The 20,369-nt window shown below is 55.9% G+C and overlaps 2 protein-coding genes and 1 long non-coding RNA gene across 3 annotated transcripts in view; 1 reads left to right on the forward strand and 2 right to left on the reverse strand.

The window, feature by feature from the left end:
* The window catches only part of DYNC1H1 (dynein cytoplasmic 1 heavy chain 1), a 61,692-nt gene extending 60,164 nt beyond the window's left edge, over nt 1–1,528 (forward strand). The window contains exons 75-78 of the mRNA XM_055556645.1: nt 257–399; nt 484–652; nt 844–971; nt 1,145–1,528. Coding sequence (XP_055412620.1) covers nt 257–399; nt 484–652; nt 844–971; nt 1,145–1,273 — 569 coding nt within the window. The 3' untranslated portion in view covers nt 1,274–1,528. The remainder of the gene's footprint in view (nt 1–256; nt 400–483; nt 653–843; nt 972–1,144) is intronic.
* A 1,897-nt stretch (nt 1,529–3,425) lies between these two features.
* On the reverse strand, nt 3,426–7,500 carry LOC129634430 (uncharacterized). The gene is made up of 3 exons (XM_055556647.1): nt 6,957–7,500; nt 6,113–6,163; nt 3,426–4,070 (listed from the first exon to the last, which is right to left on the reverse strand). Exons 1-3 carry the CDS (start codon nt 7,062–7,064, stop codon nt 3,576–3,578), a joined length of 654 nt encoding a protein of 217 aa, XP_055412622.1. The 5' UTR covers nt 7,065–7,500; the 3' UTR covers nt 3,426–3,575.
* Nucleotides 7,501–15,262: 7,762 nt separating this feature from the next.
* On the reverse strand, nt 15,263–19,448 carry LOC129634431 (uncharacterized). Its single transcript, XR_008705633.1, has 3 exons — nt 18,539–19,448; nt 16,798–16,941; nt 15,263–15,353 (listed from the first exon to the last, which is right to left on the reverse strand). It is a non-coding gene; the product is annotated as an uncharacterized LOC129634431 (long non-coding RNA).
* Nucleotides 19,449–20,369: the final 921 nt, after the last annotated feature.

A 20,369-nucleotide genomic window follows, 5' to 3' on the forward strand; every position in this document is an offset into this window, starting at 1 on the left:
GAGTTCTAGGACCGAGGGAGGGCAGGGCCGGGCCCCAGGCGTCTCACCTGGCCGCACCATCTGAGGGGGGGTGTCTGCAGCTGTGGTTTCTCGGGGCGGTCGTGCTCCCCCCTCACTCCCCCGGGGGTCACGCGCACTGGGTGTGGAGCAGGCGCGGGGGTGCAGCGGCCAAGGGAGGCCGCGGAGCCCACGCGGGGGGCCCGCCAGCGCTCGGCAGAGGGGCTGTGGGCGCTGACGCGGGCGGCCCTCCCTGTAGGGATCCTGCCCCGGAGCTGGTCGCACTACACGGTGCCCGCCGGCATGACCGTCATCCAGTGGGTCTCGGACTTCAGCGAGCGGGTCAAGCAGCTGCAGAGCATCTCTCAGGCGGCCGCCTCCGGGGGCGCCAAGGAGCTGAAGGTGCGGGCGGCTCTCCAAGGCCCCTGCGGGCCTGGGCGGGGTCCCTGGGTGGGGCCGGCCCTCACCCGCAGCTCTCTCCTCCAGAACATCCACGTGTGCCTGGGCGGCCTGTTCGTGCCCGAGGCCTACATCACCGCCACCCGGCAGTACGTGGCCCAGGCCAACAGCTGGTCCCTGGAGGAGCTCTGCCTGGAGGTGAACGTCACCACCTCCCAGAGTGCCACGCTGGACGCCTGCAGCTTCGGGGTCACCGGTGAGCAGGGGTGCTCCCGCCCAGCTTCCCTCAGGCCCCCCTGCCCCGTCCCCAGCCTGCGACTCAGCCACCGCCCCTTACGGGCTGCCCGCTAGTGGTGCCCGCATGGCCGTGCCTGGTTAGTGCCCCCAGGCCGTGCCCACGCAACAGAGCCCCCCCCGGGCTCCTGACCGCCCTCCCCACCCCCACAGGCCTGAAGCTCCAAGGGGCCACGTGCGGCAACAACAAGCTGTCGCTCTCCAGCGCCATCTCCACCGTCCTCCCCCTGACGCAGCTGCGCTGGGTCAAGCAGACAAACGCAGAGAGGAAGGCGAACGTGGTGAGCACCCCTCCCTACTCCGTGATCAGGCAACTCCGTGGGCGCCCCCTGGGCACTAGGGCTGTGTCCCCGCCGTGCCCCGCCCAGGGGGACTCGCATCGCTCCCTTCTCGGGTGGGCCCCCACCCCCGGGGCTGCCTCCCCTCGCACAACCAGCACCCCGCCTTCTCCCAGGTGACCCTGCCTGTCTACCTGAACTTCACCCGCGCCGACCTCATCTTCACGGTCGACTTCGAAATCGCCACCAAGGAGGACCCGCGCAGCTTCTACGAGCGCGGCGTGGCCGTCCTCTGCACCGAGTGAGGCTGCCTTTTCTAGTCCCCTTTGTGTAACAGTAATTAATATTTAACGTTTATTCATTATGAAAGCCTATGGAAGGTTCACTGTTTAAAGTATATGGACTTGTCAAGGGAACGTCGCTGGTGCGAGGCTGGAAGCTGCAGGATGTGGAAAGAAGCCGGACGGTTGGGAGGTGGAGCTGGGAGGGACCCAGGGCTGCGGTGCTGAGGGCCGAGGCGGGGCTTGTTTTATGAAATAAAACACTAAGCATGACTCGGCTCCGGCCTCTCGTCTCATCTCTGGCTCCGGGGGACACCCGGGAGCCCGCATGACTCCGGCAGCCTGGCTGGCCCGCCCCAGACCCGTGACGTGCACCTCCGGGGCCCAGCCATGGCCCCTCCGCAGGGAGCCCGCGGCCTCCGGGGTCTCCGTCCCCACGGTCCTGGGGTGCCAGGTGCGGCCTCCTGTGGAATGGGTTCCTGGTGCATCCGGAGCCTCGAGAGCTCCTGGTGGCTGGGTGACTGGCCGGGCATGGCACCAGCCCTGCAATAAAGACCTGCTCGTCCTGGTGGGAAGCAAGCTCGGCTCCAGAGGGACAGCCTGGGGCCCCACAGCACCCCCTATCTAACCTTGCCCCCCACCCCCAGACAGCGGACGGACCGTAGAGCCAGAGCTGCGCCCACCTGGCTCCAGGACGTGCCCTGTGGGGTCCCTTGGGGGGCTGAGCGCCATCCAGAGCTGTGTTTGACTGAAAATGGGGGCCCACTTTGAATGCTTTCCTCTAAGCCAACAAATACGGCTTTTGGTGGCTCAGACGGTAAAGCGTCTGTCTACAATGCGGGAGACCCGGGAAGATCCTCTGGAGAAGGAAATGGCAATCCACTCCAGTACTATTGCCTGGAAAATCCCATGGACAGAGGAGCCTGGTAGGCTACAGTCCATGGGGTCACAAAGAGTCGGACATGACTGAGAGACTTCACTTACTCACTCTCGTCACCCAGAGCGTTCAGCAGTGCCGCCGTCTCTCGCCCGGAAGCTGCTAACACCGAGGAGAGCCCCCAGAAAGCCTGACCCTCCCGTGCCCACCCCGTTTACAGTAGGTCCCGAGCACAGAGGCCCGTTGGTGCCGGGCAGGGATTCCCGGTGCAGGAGGAGGACCGCCGTCTTCAATGCCCCAGAGGCCTGGCTGGGGAGGAGGGGCCGCTGCAGCCGCCAGACCCTGGTGCCCGAGTGTCCTGGGGGTGGATGTAGGGCACCGCAGGCCCAGGACCGAGCTCCCCGCCGGGGGTCCATGTGGACCCCACCAGGAGTGCCTGGGACCCCTACTTGCTGCCTCCCAGCCTCACCCTGACGTGAGCTCAGTCTAGGGAGTCCAAGGGGACCCCACTTAGATCACTCCTCACCTGCCTTTGCGGGGTCAGGCTGGACAGTAGGCAGAGCTGGCAGAAAGGGGGCCCAGAGGGGACCTGGGGGAGGGCAGACAGCACCTCCTGGGCACCCCTGCCCACCCAGTGCCCTGGAGAAGCCTCGGGGGTCCACCCCGGCCAGGAGGGATGAGACCACGTGCCTCGCCTCAGTGGACTTCCCTTTATTGGAACCGTGTGTCCCTGGGCAGCAAACACAGCGAGGGTGACTGATCCTCCCTGCCAGGAAGGTCTTGAAAGGCTGCATGAAAAACAGGAAAGCACCTCCACACCCAGGTGTCACCCCACTGGGGCCCTGATCGCAAGACACCGCGCTCAGCAGACCCTGTCCCCGAGGGGAGACGCAACGGGAGAAGCGGGTGGGGCGGAGCAGAGGGAGGCATCCGAGGCCAGGGCCGGCCCCAGGGCTGCTGGGAGAATCCCTCCTTCGGCCTTGCCTCCACCCCAACTGAGCACCCACCACGTTCCAGCTGTTCTCAGCGACCCCGGGAGCCGATTCCTCGGCCGCGTGTGAGGAGCTCTGGGGGAATGAGTCACAGCCAGGACCGAGGTGGGCTAGAGGGCCACGGGCCCCAGCCTCTGAGTCAAGGTTTAAAAATACATACATATTTACTTAAGGGAATTCTCTGCGACTCAGGCTGGGGAGGTGGGGCCTTTCCTGAGCTGGAAACCATCTTAGCACAGTGGTGGGGCCCAGAGGCGTTATTTACAACATAAACGAGTAACACGCACATCATCCGCAGACCATCAGCTCCTGAAACTTCATGATACATTTCCATTGTTTGAACAAGAAGACACAAAAGGAGCCACATGCTTCATGGAAGCTCTTTTGCTATGCTCATCAACGCTGTCCTCGCCTCTGAGGCCCTGGCCCATGTCACCTGTCGCCCCGCTCACCTGATCTAGGCCACACACTGCTTCTTTCGCTTACTCTTCTCCGGCTCTGCAAGTAAAAGTTCCAGTTTCCTCTTGGAGAGGGCAAGCTTGGGCCCCCTGTCCCTCTCAGTCCCGAGTCTAGGGGGCGGCCGTGACCCTCTGGCCCTGCCCTGGGGTCTGCCAGCCTCGGGGGATCCCCGGTCTTCCTCCATCATCCCCGAGTCCTCTGGGAGCCCAGGCAGCCGGGCCATCCGACCCCGCGCCTCCAGGCCACCGGCCTCCGCAGGTTGCATGTCCACGTCGCTGGCCTCCGGGGCTGCAGGGGCCCAGCCTGTGGCCGTCAGGACCAGGACTGGAAGGTTCGCCAAGAGGGGGTCTTCTAAGCTCACGTCCCCTGGACCCCTGGACTTGAGCGTGTGCAGAGGCCCATCACAGTTCGAAGCACCCAAGGAGCAGCCGTTGAAATGACAGGAGGTGTGACCACGGGTGTCTTCCCAGTCAGCGTCGTAAGGATCTAAAAGCTGATGACAGAAGGGTTTCTGAGCCGGCGAGCAGGGGAATCAAGGAGAACACACGCCTTACACGCATAAGTAATTTCTTCCGTCATGGACCTTGGCAAATTTTGCACGATCTGCCCTGCAAATCTTCAAAAATGCCTTTGATAAGGGCTTCTCTGGGGGCTCAGTTGGTCAAGAATCCAATTGCCAAGGCAAGAGACATGGGTTTGATCCCTGGTCTGGGAAGATCCACACGTTGAGGAGCCGCAAAACCAGTGCGGAAGCCCCAGAGCCCTGCGGCCCAGGCTCTGCAACAGGAGAAGCCGCTGCAGTGAGAAGCCCACGCACCGCAACCAGAGTCGGCCCCGCTCCCCACACCTGGAGAAGGCGTGTGTGTGGCAACGAAGACCCAGCACAGGCCAAAACACGTTTTAAATTATTTTTTAAATGCATTTGATAAGGACTTCCCAGGTGGTCCAGTGGCTAAGACTCTATGCTTCCAATGCAGGGGGCCCAGGTTCAATCCCTGGTCGGGGAACTAGATCCCGTGTGCCACATAAGCGTTCACACACCACCATAAAGATCCCGCATGCCGCAGCTAAGACCAGGGCAGCCACATAACTAAATATTTTTTAATGCATTTGATAAATATCCCAGAGCCTCCTAAAAGCCCGAGGGTGCCCCACTGGGCGGGTGTCTCAGCCCGAGCCCCATCGTTTAAAGCCCCCCTTCCCGCGCTGGCAGCCCCTGCCCACCACCTCAGTCTGAACTCATTTTCCTGCTCTGACCCCGGTGAGGGCCTCGCTCGGGCCGCCCCAGGCCCCTGACCGGCCTGCACAAGCGGGCCGTGGAGCCTCGACAGCCCCCCAACACACAGGCCACCCAAGGCGCCGAAGGAGGTGGAAATGAGCCTCTAGAACAGTCACTGTGTCCAAGGTGCCCCGGGGGGTTCTTGAAGGCCGGCCACGGGCCCATCAGGGGCAGGCGACACCCCAGAGCAGCCAAACGCCTCCCCCAACCTCTACCACCACAGCCAACGGTGGCGGCAGAGCTTTCTGGACCCTCCACACCACCTAGGGACTGAAAGTTCCTGTTTCTTACTCTTTCTTTTACTCCTGCCCCGGGGCTCTGGCTGGAAAGGTCTCTAGAGAAAGCCCAGGTGCTCAAGACCAGGGACGACCCTTCCAGACAGGCTCCAGCTGTGAGGACCCGCAACCCACACAACTCGACCTGTGAGCACCTCCCTCCCCGCTGACCCGTGGCCTCTGCACAGAGGGACCCCAGGCCCCAGTCAGCAGGGGCCCCCCCGGGGCCCTTTCCCTTGGGTGGTGACAACCCCCAAGAAAGCTCACTTGGGTCTTTGGACAGCTGACATTCATTTACTCCAGAAGGAGAAATGAACGTAAACACCGTAATCTACTGGCAACCGTAACCATTGCAGGGCCAGAAACTGGGCAGAGTCGCTGGAATTCACAAAGCAGACACTCGCTCTTGTGACCCCACCCCCAGCAGGGCAGTGAGTGTCCCTGGGTGTGGGGTCGGGGGTGCCGTGAGGGCCTCACGTTGCGATAAGCCCACAGAATCTGTCCTGGCAAACCAAGAAACGCCTGGCCAGGCCCTCCAGTCTCTGGTTTTGGGTAGACGGACTTAGCAGCACGCCCTGCTCTCCAGGGGCACCTGGCGTCGTAAACCACCAAGAGGCCAGGGTTACCTACACCTGCGTGATCCCTGAGAGTGAATTTAATTTGCCTGAGATTCATTCTGAGATTGACTAATTGCAAACCCATGGTCTCCTCAATCTATCTTCCAGGCAAACTACATGAAGCCTTTTGTTCTTACTTAAAAAACTGGAAAGAGGAGCGAACAATCAAGGTAATGTCACAGAGCTTTCTCTAAACTGTAGCCACGCTGCTGGGCAGGGCAGAGGTCACGGAGCAGGCCTGCGACCGCCTCCCGAGGAAGGTCTGCAATGCTGCCCTCGGCCTGGCCTCTGGGAACTTGGGCTTGGGGGCCCAACCGTCCCCAGAGACAGGAGCGGCTGCTGGCTGCCTTGTTCAGGGACGTACCTCTCTCCAGATGCCTTCAACAAAGTCCAGATGATTCTTCTTGTGACTGGCCTGGAAAAACAAGGGGTTTGGGTCAGCCTAAGAGGGAGGGTCCCAAAAAAAAAAAAAAAAAAGAGGGAGGACGGACAGCAGATTCGTATTCAAGGGCAAGGATCCAGGGGCTCACTGCCCTGCCCACATTCGTGGACGGTAGCCGGCGGTGGGTGGTGACAAGGAGAGCCCGCTCCCAGGAAGCTGAGCACAGGCAGGGACCCCCCTTCAAGAGTGTGTTTGTAGGACTTAAGATGAAAACCTGGGCCACTCAAGAGGGGAAAGCAGAGCCAGGAATGTGGCCAGGACACAGGCTTGGCAGCCCACCATCGCCCGGGAAGCCCCGGGAAGGGCCTCCCAGCTACACAGCACCGGGCACCTGTGCTGGACCCAAAGCCAGAAGACGGTGGAAGGTTCTAGGTCATCCACACCAAACCCTCCCTTTGCAGACGCAGAAGCCAAGGCTCACACAGGGGCCAGGCCTTGCTCAGGGTCCCTGGGAAGAACCCAGGGCTGGCATCCCATATTCCAGAACCTTCCCCTCTAACACCAGGCTACCAGGAAAAGCAACTCTTGTTCTTCATCAAAAGACAGACTCTCAAAGGACAGGAATTTGAACATTGCTAGTTGGCAGGGAAAGAGAAAAAACCTGAGAAGGTGATGCCAAGAACCACAGAGAAGACTAATTCCAAGAAGGGGGTGGGGTCCTGGCAAGGGCTCCTGCTCTCTCCGGGGTGGGTCTGAGTCTGCCCTGGCCTCCAGCCCCCTCCGCCCTCCCCACCGCGTCCCTGCCTCGCCAAGAGGGGACGGGTACCTTGAGGCGATGGAGCCTGTTTCTCCGCCTCTTCTGGAAGCCGGCCCTGGTGCTGGCCGTGAATGCGGCCCGGATGCAGCTACGATGGCCGTTCCGCAGACCAGCCATGGCTCGGGGGCCGGGAGTGGACCTTTCACTTAACTGCAGAGCATCGGGGACAAGGCACAGCTCAGTGGTTGCGAGGGGTGGGGGCGGGCTGACCACAGGGGCGTGGAGGGAACTTTCTGGGGCCCCGGAGCCGTTGGTCTCCACTGGGCTGATGCAGATGTCACAAGTCAGAACTCTTTGCCCAAAGGGGTGACTGTGAGTGATAGCTCAGCAGAACAAACCCAGGGAGTTTTCAGGTTTTTTAACTAAAAGGAAACCCACAGGCAGCTGGTGGCCTGGGAGGGCCGTGTGCAAACAGCACCTTGGTGAGGGGAAAGCCCCTTCGCACCCGGACACCCAGTCGTGTAGAAGCTCACGGGCAAGGACAAACGTCCTTGACACTGAACGTTCCAGGTTGGAGCAGGGAGGGGGTCACACACTCAGCCCCTGTGCCCTCCCCGCTTTGGTTTGTTCTTAACAGATGAGAAAAATAAGCCCCGATTGTGGACGGACTCGCCCAAGGTGACAAACCCGGAGAGCACGCCCTCCCGCCCCCTCCCCCAGAAGCACTAGGTCATCAAAAACATTTGACAGTTTTTTAAAAACCATGCAGCCCAAGAAGAACAGAGAAAACATCCACTGAAAACAAGACAGGTGATGGCGCGACTTACTGAGACGAGAGACTACACACCTGTGCTGGTTCATGTCACTTGCTTCCCTCCAGAATCCCGGGGGTCGGCGCGCTGGGCCCTGCAGGAAACACCTCTGTTACAAACACACACCACCCGCCACCCATGTGCCCCGCATGGCCGACGCAGGGGCCCCACACCAGACTCCCGGGAATACCAGTTCTGAGGCAGAAGCAGGAAAAGCTACAAATCAGACCCTAAAGCACCATATGCATTAGCATTTTATTTATTTTTTTAAAGATGCTTACTTAAATTTATTTTTATCAGTTTATTTTTTGGCCATGCCACATGGCCTGTGGGATCTTGGTTCCCCAATCAGGGATCGAACTGGGCCCCCCTGCAACAGAAGTACAGACAGGGAAGCCCCTCATTGTTTTTTTATTTTTTGGCTGTGCTTGGTCTTCTTTGTTGCTACACGAGGGCTTTCTCTAGTTGTGACAAGCAGGGGTCACGCACGGGCTGCTCGCGGCGGCTTCTCGTTGCGGAGCTCGGGCTCTGGGGCACACAGGCTTCAGTAGCTGCAACACACGGGCTCAGCTGCCCCCTCGGCACGTGGAATCCTCCCAGACCAGGGATGGAACCTGTGTCCCCTGCCCTGGCAGGCAGATTCCTAACCTCTGTGCTACCAGGAAGGAAGTCCCTGCATTCGCATTTTAAAGGCTAGAAAGGCTCCCGGTAAAATCCAAAAATCCCTTTTTTCTTTTTCATATTAAGTCCAGAAATTCGGATATCATTAGTTGTCCCCCAAAGTCATTTTTCTGTCCCAGGATCCCACCCAGGACACCCTATCACATTTAGTTTATGTCTCCTGAGCCTCCTCTTGGCCGTGAGTGTCTCGGACGCTCCTGCCGTTGATGACCCTGACTGTCCTGGTGGGCTGTCCCTCAGCTGGGATCTGCCCCTGGTCTCCCATGCACACATGGGGTCCTGGGAGTGGGAGGACCACCTGACGTGAGGCGCCTTCTCCTGTTGAGGGCGTCACGGGAGGCGCCGTCACCCTGGCCTGTCCCATCGCTGGGCTGAGGCCGTGCCCCGCAGGCTTCCCCCGGACAGGGACCTGGTCTCACCGCCCCCTCCGTCCTGCCCTCTTTGGAAAGAGGGCCCTCTGTGGAGCACCCGCTCACTCTCGGAGGGTTAGGCCGGTGCCCTCGGAGGGAAGCAGCTGCCTAAATTTCTCAGCTGGGGTGGTTTTTCTCCCACCTGTTGATTTGTTCATTGTTTGGCATCACCCACTCAATGGACATGAGTCTGAGCAAAACTGCAGGAGATGGTGAAGGACAGGGAAGTTCTGCGTGCTGCCGTCCATGGGGTCGCAAAGAGTCGGACACGACTGAGGGACTGAACAACAACGATTGATTTGTTCAATCATTGATTCATATCAGCATGCACTCATTTAATTCTATATTTGTTGTCCTTCAGTTGCGTCCAGCTCTTGGCAACCCCACAGACCTCATCAGGCCCAGCTTCTCCGTCCTTCACCATCTCCCAGAGTTTGCTCAAACTCGTGTCCATTGAGTCGGTGATGCCATCCAACCATCTCATCCTCTGTCGTCCCCTTCTCCACCTGCCCTCAATCTTTCCCAGCATCAGGGTCTTTTCCAGTGAGTCAGCTATTCGAATCAGGTGGCTAAAGTATTGGAGCCTCAGCTTCAGCATCAGTCCTTCCAGTGAATATTCACGGTTGATTTCCTTTAGGACTAAGTGGTTTCATCTCCTCACTATCCAAGGGACTCTCAAGAGGATTGAGACTTTGTACTTCAGTCAGTCAGTTCAGTTGCTCATGTGTGTCCGACTCTTTGCAACCCCATGGACTGCAGCACGCCAGGCTTCCCTGTCCATCACCAACTCCTGGAGCTTGCTCAAACTCATGTCCATCGAGTCAGTGATGCCATCCAACCATCTCATCCTCTGTCGTCCCCTTCTCCTCCCACCTTCAATCTTTCCCAGCATCTATACTTGGGTTGTAATAAAGACTACATCATTTATTTTGTCCTGACTTTGGCTGGAACTTTAGTTGGCTCCTGTGTCCCTCTAACAGGACCAACCCAAATTAATTTTGATTTCCAAGAGAATACACGCTGTGAGTTAGTTAGGACTCTCTATGGGCTTCCCAGGTGGCACTGGGGGGTAAAGAACCTGCCTGTCAATGAAGGAGACATAAGAGATGTGAGTTCGATCCCTGAGTTGGGAAGATCCCCTGGAGAAGGAGAGGGAAACCCACTCCAGTATCCTTGTCTGGAGAATCTCACGGACAGAGGAGCCTGGCGGGCTACAGTCCAGAGGTCAGAAAGAGTTAGACGAGCTCTCTAGGCCAAAGTGAAACAGGAGGGAGGGGGCAGAGCACAACCTTTGGAAGAGTGACATTGTCTGAGGGCTTAACGGAAGCTGATAAGAGTCAAAGAGAGTCAAAGAGAGTCAAGACAGCAGACGATTCAACAACCTTGATCCTTAGTGCGCACTCAAGCTAGACGGCACACCCAGAGATGCCAGGACCGTTCCAGCGCAGACCATCAAAGGCCAAAAAGTGGGCGGTGGCCCAGTTCCTGGAAATCTCTGCCCCCTCCCCAGAATGGTTGGAATGATCCTCCTCACATAGTAGCTGCTCCTACTGGCTGGGCTCTGTTCCCCTACACAGACACACACACACACACTATATGTCACCACACGCACACACACACACACACTATATGTTACCAGGGGGATATCCTAAGGGGATGTCCAGGACCCCACGGTCTCAGGGCCAGCGCCCCACTCGCTGGCCCAGCAGCTTCTCCAGCAGAGCAAAGATACAAATTCCCAACGCCCCAGGATTCTCCCCTCCCCCTCCCCCTCCCCGCACACCCTCACAGGTTACACTAAAAAGCCCTTATCATGCAGATCTACTGGAGAATTCTTTGAAACCAAACCTATTATTATTGAAGCCACAGGGTTACACAGACCCTGCAGTCCTTCCTGGCCACTCGTTCTAGACCCTTCTTCTGGAGAATTCTTTGAAACCAAACCTATTATTATTGAAGCCACCGGGTTACACAGACCCTGCAGTCCTTCCTGGCCACTCCTTCTGGATCCTTCTTCCGAGTCAAGGTCAAAGTGGGCCTCTGGCAGGCCCCAGCCCCACTCCCCACCCCGGCCCTCCCTGCTCTGCCCGGAAGGGGGCTCTGCCCCAGGATCCCAGGCCCATTGCAGCCACCGAGCAGCTCTCCTTGAGCCTCTCTGCAGCCACCCTCCCCTATTCCTGCCCCAACAGTTCGGTGCCTCTGCCGAGAGACCACAACCTAACCCAGCTGACAACTCCGGGTGGCCCCCCTCCGGGAGATGTTCAAGGGCTTTCTCTCCAGACACTTCCGAGGAAGAGTTAGAAGTGACCCTCTGTCCTGAGAGCCAGCCACACAATTGCCAATGCAAGTGCTGTGAGTCCCTGCCCACCCAACATCTGCCCGCTACACACACCTGTGTCTGCACATGGTTACATGCACACAGACACACACCCCTGCACACACACACACACACCTGTGCTCACACACATAGGCCGCACCCACAGGCCACTCCCCGCACCATCCATCGCCAGCACCACTCCTCCGGGCCCCACCGCCCACCTGCTCTAGGGTCCCTAATAGGTTCTTCCATATTGACTCAGCCAAGATCAAATAGCTGATCTTTCCCCAGACTGGCCCCACTGGGGTCCTCCTAGCTCGGTGAAGCTACAACCTTCCCATCATATGACGACCCCTTTCTCCCAAGCCCCACATTCAGTGACCAACCACACAGATTGTGCTTCCCATGAGCCCAGAATTCAGCCACTGCCCCCCTTCCCTGACCCAGTCATTCTCTGCATCTCCTCACTGGCCTACCCAACCCCCAAGCCCCTCCGGGCCCCTCACCACCACCCCCACCCCACCCCTCACCTAGCCCTGCCCAGTCCTCAGCCCAGAGCAATGCCCTGCTACAGAGGAAGGCCAAGCCCTGCCCCTGCACCCAGCCCTCCCCCAGCTCTCCTGTAGCGCCCACCGGGTCCCTCCCACCCCCAGGGCTCAGCCTCCTAACCCTAACCTGCACCTGGCGGGCCCCTCCCTTCTATCCTGTCTTATTCAGTCACTCAGTCATGCCCCACTCTTTGCGACTGCAGTATGACAAGCTTCCCTGTCCTTCACCGTCTCCCGTGTTATTCAGGTGCTAAGTCCTGTCCGACCCCTTGGATGGCAGCACACCAGGCTCCTCTGTCCTCTATTATCCCCCAGACTTTTCTCAGACTCATGTCCATTGAGTTGGTGATGCTATCTAACCATCTCATCCTCTGTTGCCCTCTTCCCTTTCTGCCCTCAATCTTTCCCAGCATGAAGGTTTTCCCCAGTGAGTCAACTCTTCCCATCGGGGGGCCAAAGTACTGGAGCTTCAGCTTCAGCATCCATCCTTCCAGTGAATATTCAGAGTTAATTTCCTTTAGGATGGAGTGGTTGGATCTCCTTGCTTCCAAGGGGCTCTCAAGAGTCTCCTGCAGTTCCAAAGCATCAGTTCTTGATAGAGACGCCTCACCTCCTGTGTGTTAATCTTCCCCGCCTTCACTGTCGGTTCTCTGGCTCACACACAGGCTGCGCGTCTCCTGGTCCTCATCTCTAACCTTCTCTGTACCCTCCTTGCCTGTCTCCAGGCTCTGTAGTCCCTCCAACCAGCTCACACTCGCCCGGGCTTTTTGCTGCTGTGTCCCCCAAGCCTGGCCAGTGCTCAGCGAGTGTTCCCGGGGTAAACCACACCTGTATGCTTCACAGAGGCCTCTCACCTAGGGTGTCCCAAACCAAAGGCTCTCCCTCCAAGACATGCCCCTCCTTTCCCGTCTCCACTGAACCTAAAGGGGCTCCACCATCTTCCTGGACCCCTAAGCCAGGAACCAAAAAGATTCTCCTGGAAGCTGAAGAGTTGCTGGGCCTGGGACCAGACTTCCTGGGCCCCAAACCCAGGCCTGCTACCAGTCTGGCTGCAGGACTTCAGATGTCTGAAGGAGCTGCTCCTTGGGGCCCTGGCAGCCCAGTGCTTAGGGCTTGGCACCAGCGCTGCCAGGGCCCAGCTTCGATCCTTGGTTGGGGAACCAAGGTCGCACAAACCACATAGCAGGCCAATAAAAAACAGAGTTGCCTCTCCCAACTCACATACAAAACACAAACAGACCCAGAGACTCAGAAGATACAGAAAGCAAACTGTGGTTACCAAAGGGGAAGAGGGGGGGACACATGAGGAGTTTTGGATGTAACAAATATTGTTGCTGTTCAGTCGTGTCCCCTTTGCGATCCCATAGACTGCAGCACACCGGGCCTCCCTGTCCATCACCCTCTCCCCGGAGCTTGTGCAAACTCATGTCCGTCACGTCAGTGATGCCATCCAACCATCTCATCCTCTGTCGTCCCCTTCTCCTCCCACCTTCAATTTTTCCCAGCATCAGGGTGTTTTCCAAGGAGTCAGTTCTTCGAATCAGGTGGTCAAAGTATTGGAGTTTCAGCTTCAGTATCCATCCTTCCAATGAATATTCAGGACTGATTTCTTTTAGGACTGGTTTGATCTCCTTGCAGATGAAGGGACTCTCAAGAGTCTTCAACACCACAGTTCAAAAGCATCTATTCTTCGGTGCTCAGCTTTCTTCACAGTCCAACTCTCACATCCATACATGACCACTGGAAAAACCATAGCTTTGACTAGACGGACCTTTGTTGGCAAAGTAATATCTCTGCTTTTTAATATGCTGTCTAGGTTGGTCATAGCTTTTCTTCCAAGGAGCAAGCGTCTTTTAATTTCATGGCTGCAGTCACCGTCTGCAGTGATTTTGGAGCCCAAGAAACTAAAATTTGTCACTGCTTCCACTTTTTCCCCTTATATTTGCCATGGAGTGACGGGACTGGATGCCATGATCTTAGTTTTCTGAATGTTGAGTTTCAAGTTGGCTTTTTCACTCTCCTCTTTCACCCTCATAAAGAGGCTCTTTAGTTCTTCTTCACTTTCTGTCATTAGAGTGGTATCATCTGCATATCTAAGGTTGTTGATATTTCTCCTGGAAATCTTCTTTCCAGTTTGTGATTCACCCAGCCTGGCATTTCACATGATGTACTCTGCATATAAGTTATATAAGCAAGGTGACAACATACAGCCTTTACATACTCCTTTCCCAACTTGGAACCAGTCCGCTGTTCCATATCCAGTTCTGTTTCTTCTTGATCTACATACAGGTTTCTCAGGAGGCAGGTAAGGCGGTCTGGTATTCCCATCTCTTGAAGAATTTTCCATAGTTTGCTGTGATCCACACAGTCAAAGGCTTTGACATAGTCAATGAAGCAGAAGTAGATGTTTTTCAAGATGGTAGGAGGGGCAAAATCGTGTTTAGAATCAAACTTCATACCCACCAGAGACACTTAGAGGCCGAAAGCAAAACCCTTGTGTGCGCCGGACCCAGGGACAGGAGCAGTGACCCCACAAGAGACTGAGCCAGACCTGCCTGTGAGTGTCTGGGCGCCTCCTGTGGAGGCACAGGTTGGCAGCGGTCTGCCGCGGGGGCAGGGGCTCTGGCTGCAGCACCCCTGGGACGCATGGCGTGTCGCATGAGTCCTCTCAGAGGAGGAGGTCGCCATTAGCCCCACCATAGAGCCGCAGGGCAGACCACCCACAAATGGGAGATTAATTATGCCAAAGAAGTTCTTGCACTTTTGCAAGCTCTAGGGCCGACAACAGGTTTCCCAACCTGGAGATCCAGCAAAGGGGCTGAGAACCCCCAAGAAATATAAGATAGGCCTTCATGTTCAGTCACTTCAGTCCTGTCCGACTCTTTACAACCTCAGGGACTGTAGCCTGCCAGACTCCTCTGTCCGTGGGGATTCTCCAGGCAAGAATACTGGAGTGGGTTGCCATGCCCTCCTCCAGGGGCTCTTCCCAGCCCAGGGATTGAACCCAGGTTTCTTATGTCTCCTGCATTGGCAGGCAGGTTCTTTACCACTAGCACCACCTGCAAAGCCCATAAATCAACTATACTTCAATTTTAAAGAAAATGCCTGCTGATATGTCCCTTGTGGTCCAGTGGTAAAGAATCTGAATGCCAATGTGGGGGACACGTGTTCAATGCAGGGGACACATGGGAAATACGATCCCACATGCCTCGGAGCAACTAAGCCATCATGCCATAACGACTAAAGCCCGTGTGCACCGGAGCCTCTGCTCCACAAGTCACCCACGGCAATGAGTGCCCACGGGCCACAACTCAAGAGTAGCCCCTGCTCAGCAAAACTAGAGAAAACCCATGCGAAGCAATGAAGCCCCAGCACAGACATAATTTTTTAAATGCCTGTTAACAAGGCAGAAAGAGGGAAAGGGGGCCTTCCCAAACAGTCCAAAGAGACTGGAGTGGCCTCCTCTCTGCAGCCCAGGTTAGCTGGCTCCCTTCTCCTCCCTGCCTGGACCTGCCCCGGCCCCCTACGCTGGGAGGAGCGCCCTGGGGAACAGGCCAGCCTCCGAACTGGAGCCCCTGTGAAGGTTCCTACCTGGAGTCCAGGAGCAACCAGGAGCAGAGGCTGCAGAGAGAAGGCGGAGGCGAAGTCCAGAGGGCCGGCTTCTGAGAGCAGAGGAGTTGGGAGGGAGCGACGCTGGTCTGAAGAAGAGAACAGAGAGGCAAAGTGGTCCTTGGCCAAAGAGGAGCTCAGCAAGTCTACTCTCAAGATCCGCCAAGAAGGGGAGAAGACATCGTGACCCTCCTCGCCCCCAGCAGGGGGCCCCACGGATGAGGCACGCTGGGAATGAAGGGGTCTGGGAGGCAGAACAGGGCATCTCTAACTTGGCCTCCGTGCTTTACTCAATTTCGCGTTTCTGCTTGAAAGGAAAAACACACTCAAAAAGCTCTCCCTTAACAATATTCAAAAACTAACCAGCAGTTCAAAGCAGGCATCTTTTCCTTGCAATAAAATTTGCCCTGAAAGATTTCCCAAGCTCCTCTTCCCCCTAAAGTGGTTTCTAAGGCATCATGGAAACAGTCTGTCGTTCCACAGGGTGCTGGGTCTTTATGTCTCTGCCCACGTGAAACCAAGATCTGGGTCAAGCTTTGAATATCTGAGCACCTTTCCTGGACTGGGAACCTGAGAGAGCAAGAAGTCTTTGAAGGTCAAATTTCCAAAGATAAACTCCTGCACACACACACACACACACACACACAGACAAGAAACAATCCTGGATGTGTACATCTTCCAAGGACACCTTCACAAGCTCAGCTCCCATCCACTGCACCAGAGCAGGTGCTCAGGAAATACTATTGAAGTGTAATAAGCTAACGGGAGGCCAGAAGGCGGAACATTATCCCCTGCACCTCCTGGAACCCTCGGGGACTTCCCTGGCAGTCCACTGGTTCAGACTCCTCGCTTCCACTACAGGAGGCATGGGTTTGATCCCTGGCTTAAAAGAAAAGAAAGGAAAAATGCACACTCCGAAGAATTACGTTCTGCCTAGTATATTAGGTCAGGTTCTTGGGAAGAGGCAGGGACAGTAAGACCTGTATTTTCATGCACAAACTACAGGGAAGGTTTCTTCTGTTTTTTTCCCTCTAGTGTTAACTGTTTAAATACATATTTATTTATTTATTTATGGGTGTGCTGGGTCTTCGTTGCTGCTCAGGCTTTTCTCTAGTTGCAGCGAGCAGAAGCTGCTCTCTAGCTGCGGAACACGGGCTTCTTATTGAACTGGCTTCTCTTGTGAAGCGGGTTCTAGGGTGTTCGGGCTTCGGTAGTTGCAGCTTCCGGACTCTAGAGCAAAGGCCCAGTAGTTGTAGCTTAGGGGCTCAGCTGTTTAGCAGCATGTGGAATCTTCCCAGAGCAGGGACTGAACCTGCGTCTCCTGCATTGACAGGCGGGTTCTTTACCACTGGGCCACCAGGGAAGCCCTCCAGCTTTAACTTTTAAGATGAACCCCGCTTCATACCATACTTGGTATTATTTTGACCAGACATTTTTGGGTACAATTATTCTGAGATATAGTTTTTAAAAATGACAGTGGGTTTTTTTTTTTCATTTTGCAATCTCCTGTCTGAAAAACAGATCAAAACTTACAACTCCACTTCAAGACAATGTTGACCAAGCTGTAAAGGGAGATGCAGTTTCAGAGGCGGCCACATCTCATGGTAACTTGTGTGTGTAGGTCGGCCTCTCCAGAGCTCCCAGGCTCCTCTCAGAATCCATCAAGGTCACCCAGTTCTGCACCCAAAATAAAAGAATTCCCGTTCAGGCTGAAGGAACCCACAGAAAAGCCAGAGACCATCTGAGGTTTTCTTATTATAAATCAGTTTGTCTAGGGAAAACTACAGGTTAGAATAATATTTTATTTATTAAATAAATGCAGTTTTACACGCAGACATTAATTTTGTTGTTGTTTAGTCACTAAGTCATGTTGTATAGTCAGTCTTGGCGAACCCCATGGATTGTAGCCCGCCAGGCTCCTCTATTCATGGGACTTCCCAGGCAAGAGTACTACAGTGGGTTGCCATTTCTTCCTCCATCAGACCTTCCTAACCCCGGGATGGAACCCAGGTCTCCTGCTTCAGGTAAATTCCTGAATTCTTAGAATTCTCCTGTGGGTTTGGGGCAGGGGAATCTCCAGGCTGCTAGAGGTCCCAGGAAGGAGTGGGGTCAGCCCAAGGTCGCCCTCCCACTCGCACCTGCTCAGGGCTGGCCCAGGCCACCCCACCTTGGCAAGGAGCTGCCCGTGCCCCTTCACAACCCCTCACTCCACACCTGAGGAGGTGGCAGCGCCTCAGCCCGCACCAGCCCTGGGCAGGGGGGCTGGGGGAGGACAGAACAGCTCAGTTGGAAAAGGATCCGCCTTCAAGGCAGGAGACCCAGGTTCAATTCCTGGGTCCGGAAGATCCGCTGAAGAAGGGAAAGGCTACCCACTCCAGTATTCTTGGGCTTCCCTTGTGGCTTGGCTGGTAAAGAATCCACCCGCAATGCGGGAGACCTGGGTCCGATCCCTGGGTCGGGAAGATCCCCTGGAGAAGGGAAAGGCCACCCACTCCAGTATTCTGGCCTGGAGAATTCCATGGACTACAGTCCATGGGATCCCTACTCCATGGGATCACAAAGAGTGGGACATGAGCGACTTTCACATTGCTTCACTTCAACAGATATTTCTCCTTAAGGGGGAAAGAAAGGGGCTCTCTCCGAGGCAGGGACCCCAGTCCCGGGGAGGAGGAACCATCCTCCCTCCTCATACCCGAGATGCCCCCAAAGTGCTGGCTGGGCAGGGTGAGGAGCCGCCCACTCTCACTGTGGGGTTTCTTCACGCCCCGGAGTCAGGGGACCCCACCACCAGGGGAAGGTCTCTTCACTCCCACCAGGCAGGGCCCACCTCCTCCCCGGGGCTGGTGGTCCTCCCCTCACGGGGCAGGGAGCCCACGTAGGGCCTGAGCTCTGCTGTCTCGGGCCCCTCCTGGCCGCTGGGGCCTCTTGAGGCCCCGCCGCGACCTAACGAGGCTGGCGCGGCTTTAATGGCCCCCCTGCGCGGGCGGCAGGTGCGGGGAAAGGCGCCCCGTGTGGGGCGGGAGCGCCTGGAGGCGCCTGTGGCCGCCCACCTGCGCCCAACTGCACACCTGCGCCCACCTGCCCGAGATCCGCAGCGTCCCGTGCGGCCTCCAGGAGCAGCGAGGAACTGGCTCTTAAGAGTGACTCCGAGGGGGCGGGTTGTTTACTCAAGTCGGGGCCGGGGGGACCCTTGCTCAGGCGAGGCCGGGGCCGGGGTGCTGTTTATTCAGAGCAGCTGGGGTCGCAGGGCACAGCACTGTCACTGAAGGCCTACCTTCTGAATGGCAGGTCCATTTTGTTCCCAGTGTGACCATCCACTGGGTCGAGAAGGAAGGTCTTGCGGCCCGACCGGTGTGACGTCACAGGCATCTCCATGACAACGCATCCTGCGGCTCTCCACCCGCCCGCGCCCCCAGCGCTCCGGCGGTTCGACCTCGCGGCCCCTTTGCGAAGCTCGTGTGAACCCGCTGCGCTAGGCTCCCCCATCCCGGCTACACTCGCGGACACAATGTTGCCGCAAAACCTTGAGTGACTCCCCGGTGCTAGGGGATGACCCTCAAACCGTAACCCCACGTTCCCTGCCGGCGGCATCCAGACCTAAAAACCGCGCCTGCCCCCACCTCTCCTTCCAGATGCGGGAACTTATCGAGATCCCTCCCTCCCAACCGCCCAGGGCTCTGACTTCTGCTGGAAAGGCTTCCCTCTCCTTGCCGACGCCTGACTTTTTATCCTCTTCCTCTTAGTTTGGTACCTCCTCCAGGAAACCTTCCTTGACCTAAAAGTCTTGGTTAAGAGCCATTTCTCTGCACTCTCACCCACAGCAAGCCAGACCAGCCTGTATGGAAGCTGCCTACTGATTTCTACCTGGTTCACTAGACTGGAGCCAAGGAACTTTCAGTCTTAAGCACCCCCATGTGCTCATTGTTCAGTTGCTAAGTCCTGTCCGACTTTCTGACCGCATGGAGTGCAGCACACACCAGGTTTCCCTGGCCTTCGCTATCTGCCATTAGAGTGGTATCATCTGCATATCTGAAGTTGTTGATATTTCTCCTGGAAATTTTGATTCCAGCTTGTGATTCATCCGCCCTGGCATTTCACATGATGTACTCTGTGTATAAGTTAAGTAAGCAGGATGACAATATACAGCCTTGATGTACTCCTTCCCCAATTTTGAACCAGCCCATTGTTCCGTGTCCGGTTCTACCTGTTGCTTTTTGACCTGCATACAGGTTTCTCAGGAGACAGGTAAGGTGGTCTGGTGTTCACATCTCTTCAAGAATTTTTTAGTTTGTTGTGATCCACACAAAGGCTTTAGTGCAGTCAATGAAGCAGAAATAGAGTTTTTCTGGAATTCCTTTGCTTTTTTGATGATTCAAAGGATCTTGGCAATTTGATCTCTGGTTCCTCTGCCTTTTCTAAATCCAGGTTGTATATCTGGAAGTTCTTGGTTCATGTACTGCTGAAGCCTGACTTGAAGGATTTTGAGCATTACCTTGCTAACATGTGAAATGAGTGCAATTGTGCAGTAGGCTGAACATTCTTTGGCATTGCCCTTCTTTGGGATTGGAGTGAAAACTGACCTTTTCCAGTCCTGTGGCCACTGCTGAGTTTTCCAGAGTTGCTGACATATTGAGTGCAACACCTTAACAGCATCATCTTTTAGGGGTTGAAATAGCTCAGCTGGAATTCCATCACCTCCACTAGTTTTGTTCATAGAGATGCTTGTTAGGCCCACCTGACTTCACACTCCAGGATGTCTAGCTCTAGGTGAGTGACTACACCATCATGGTTATCTGGATCATTAATATTTTTATTTTCTTTTTTGGTATAATTCTGTGTATAATTGCCACCTCTTAATCTCTTCTGCTTCTGTTAAATCCTTACCATTTGTGTCCTTTATAGTGTCCATCCTTGGATGAAATGTTGCCTTGATATCTCCAATTTTCTTGAAGAGATCTCTAGTCTTCTCCATTCTATTGGTTTTCTCTATTTCTTTGCATTGTTCATTTAAGAAAGCTTTCTTATCTCTCATTGCTATTCTCTGGAACTCTGCCTTCAGTTGGGTTTACTTTTAATTTCTCCCTTGCCTTTCACTTCTCTCCTTT

The sequence above is a fragment of the Bubalus kerabau genome, chromosome 19 (assembly GCF_029407905.1).
Source record: "Bubalus kerabau isolate K-KA32 ecotype Philippines breed swamp buffalo chromosome 19, PCC_UOA_SB_1v2, whole genome shotgun sequence".
NCBI classification, from domain to species: domain Eukaryota; kingdom Metazoa; phylum Chordata; class Mammalia; order Artiodactyla; family Bovidae; genus Bubalus; species Bubalus kerabau.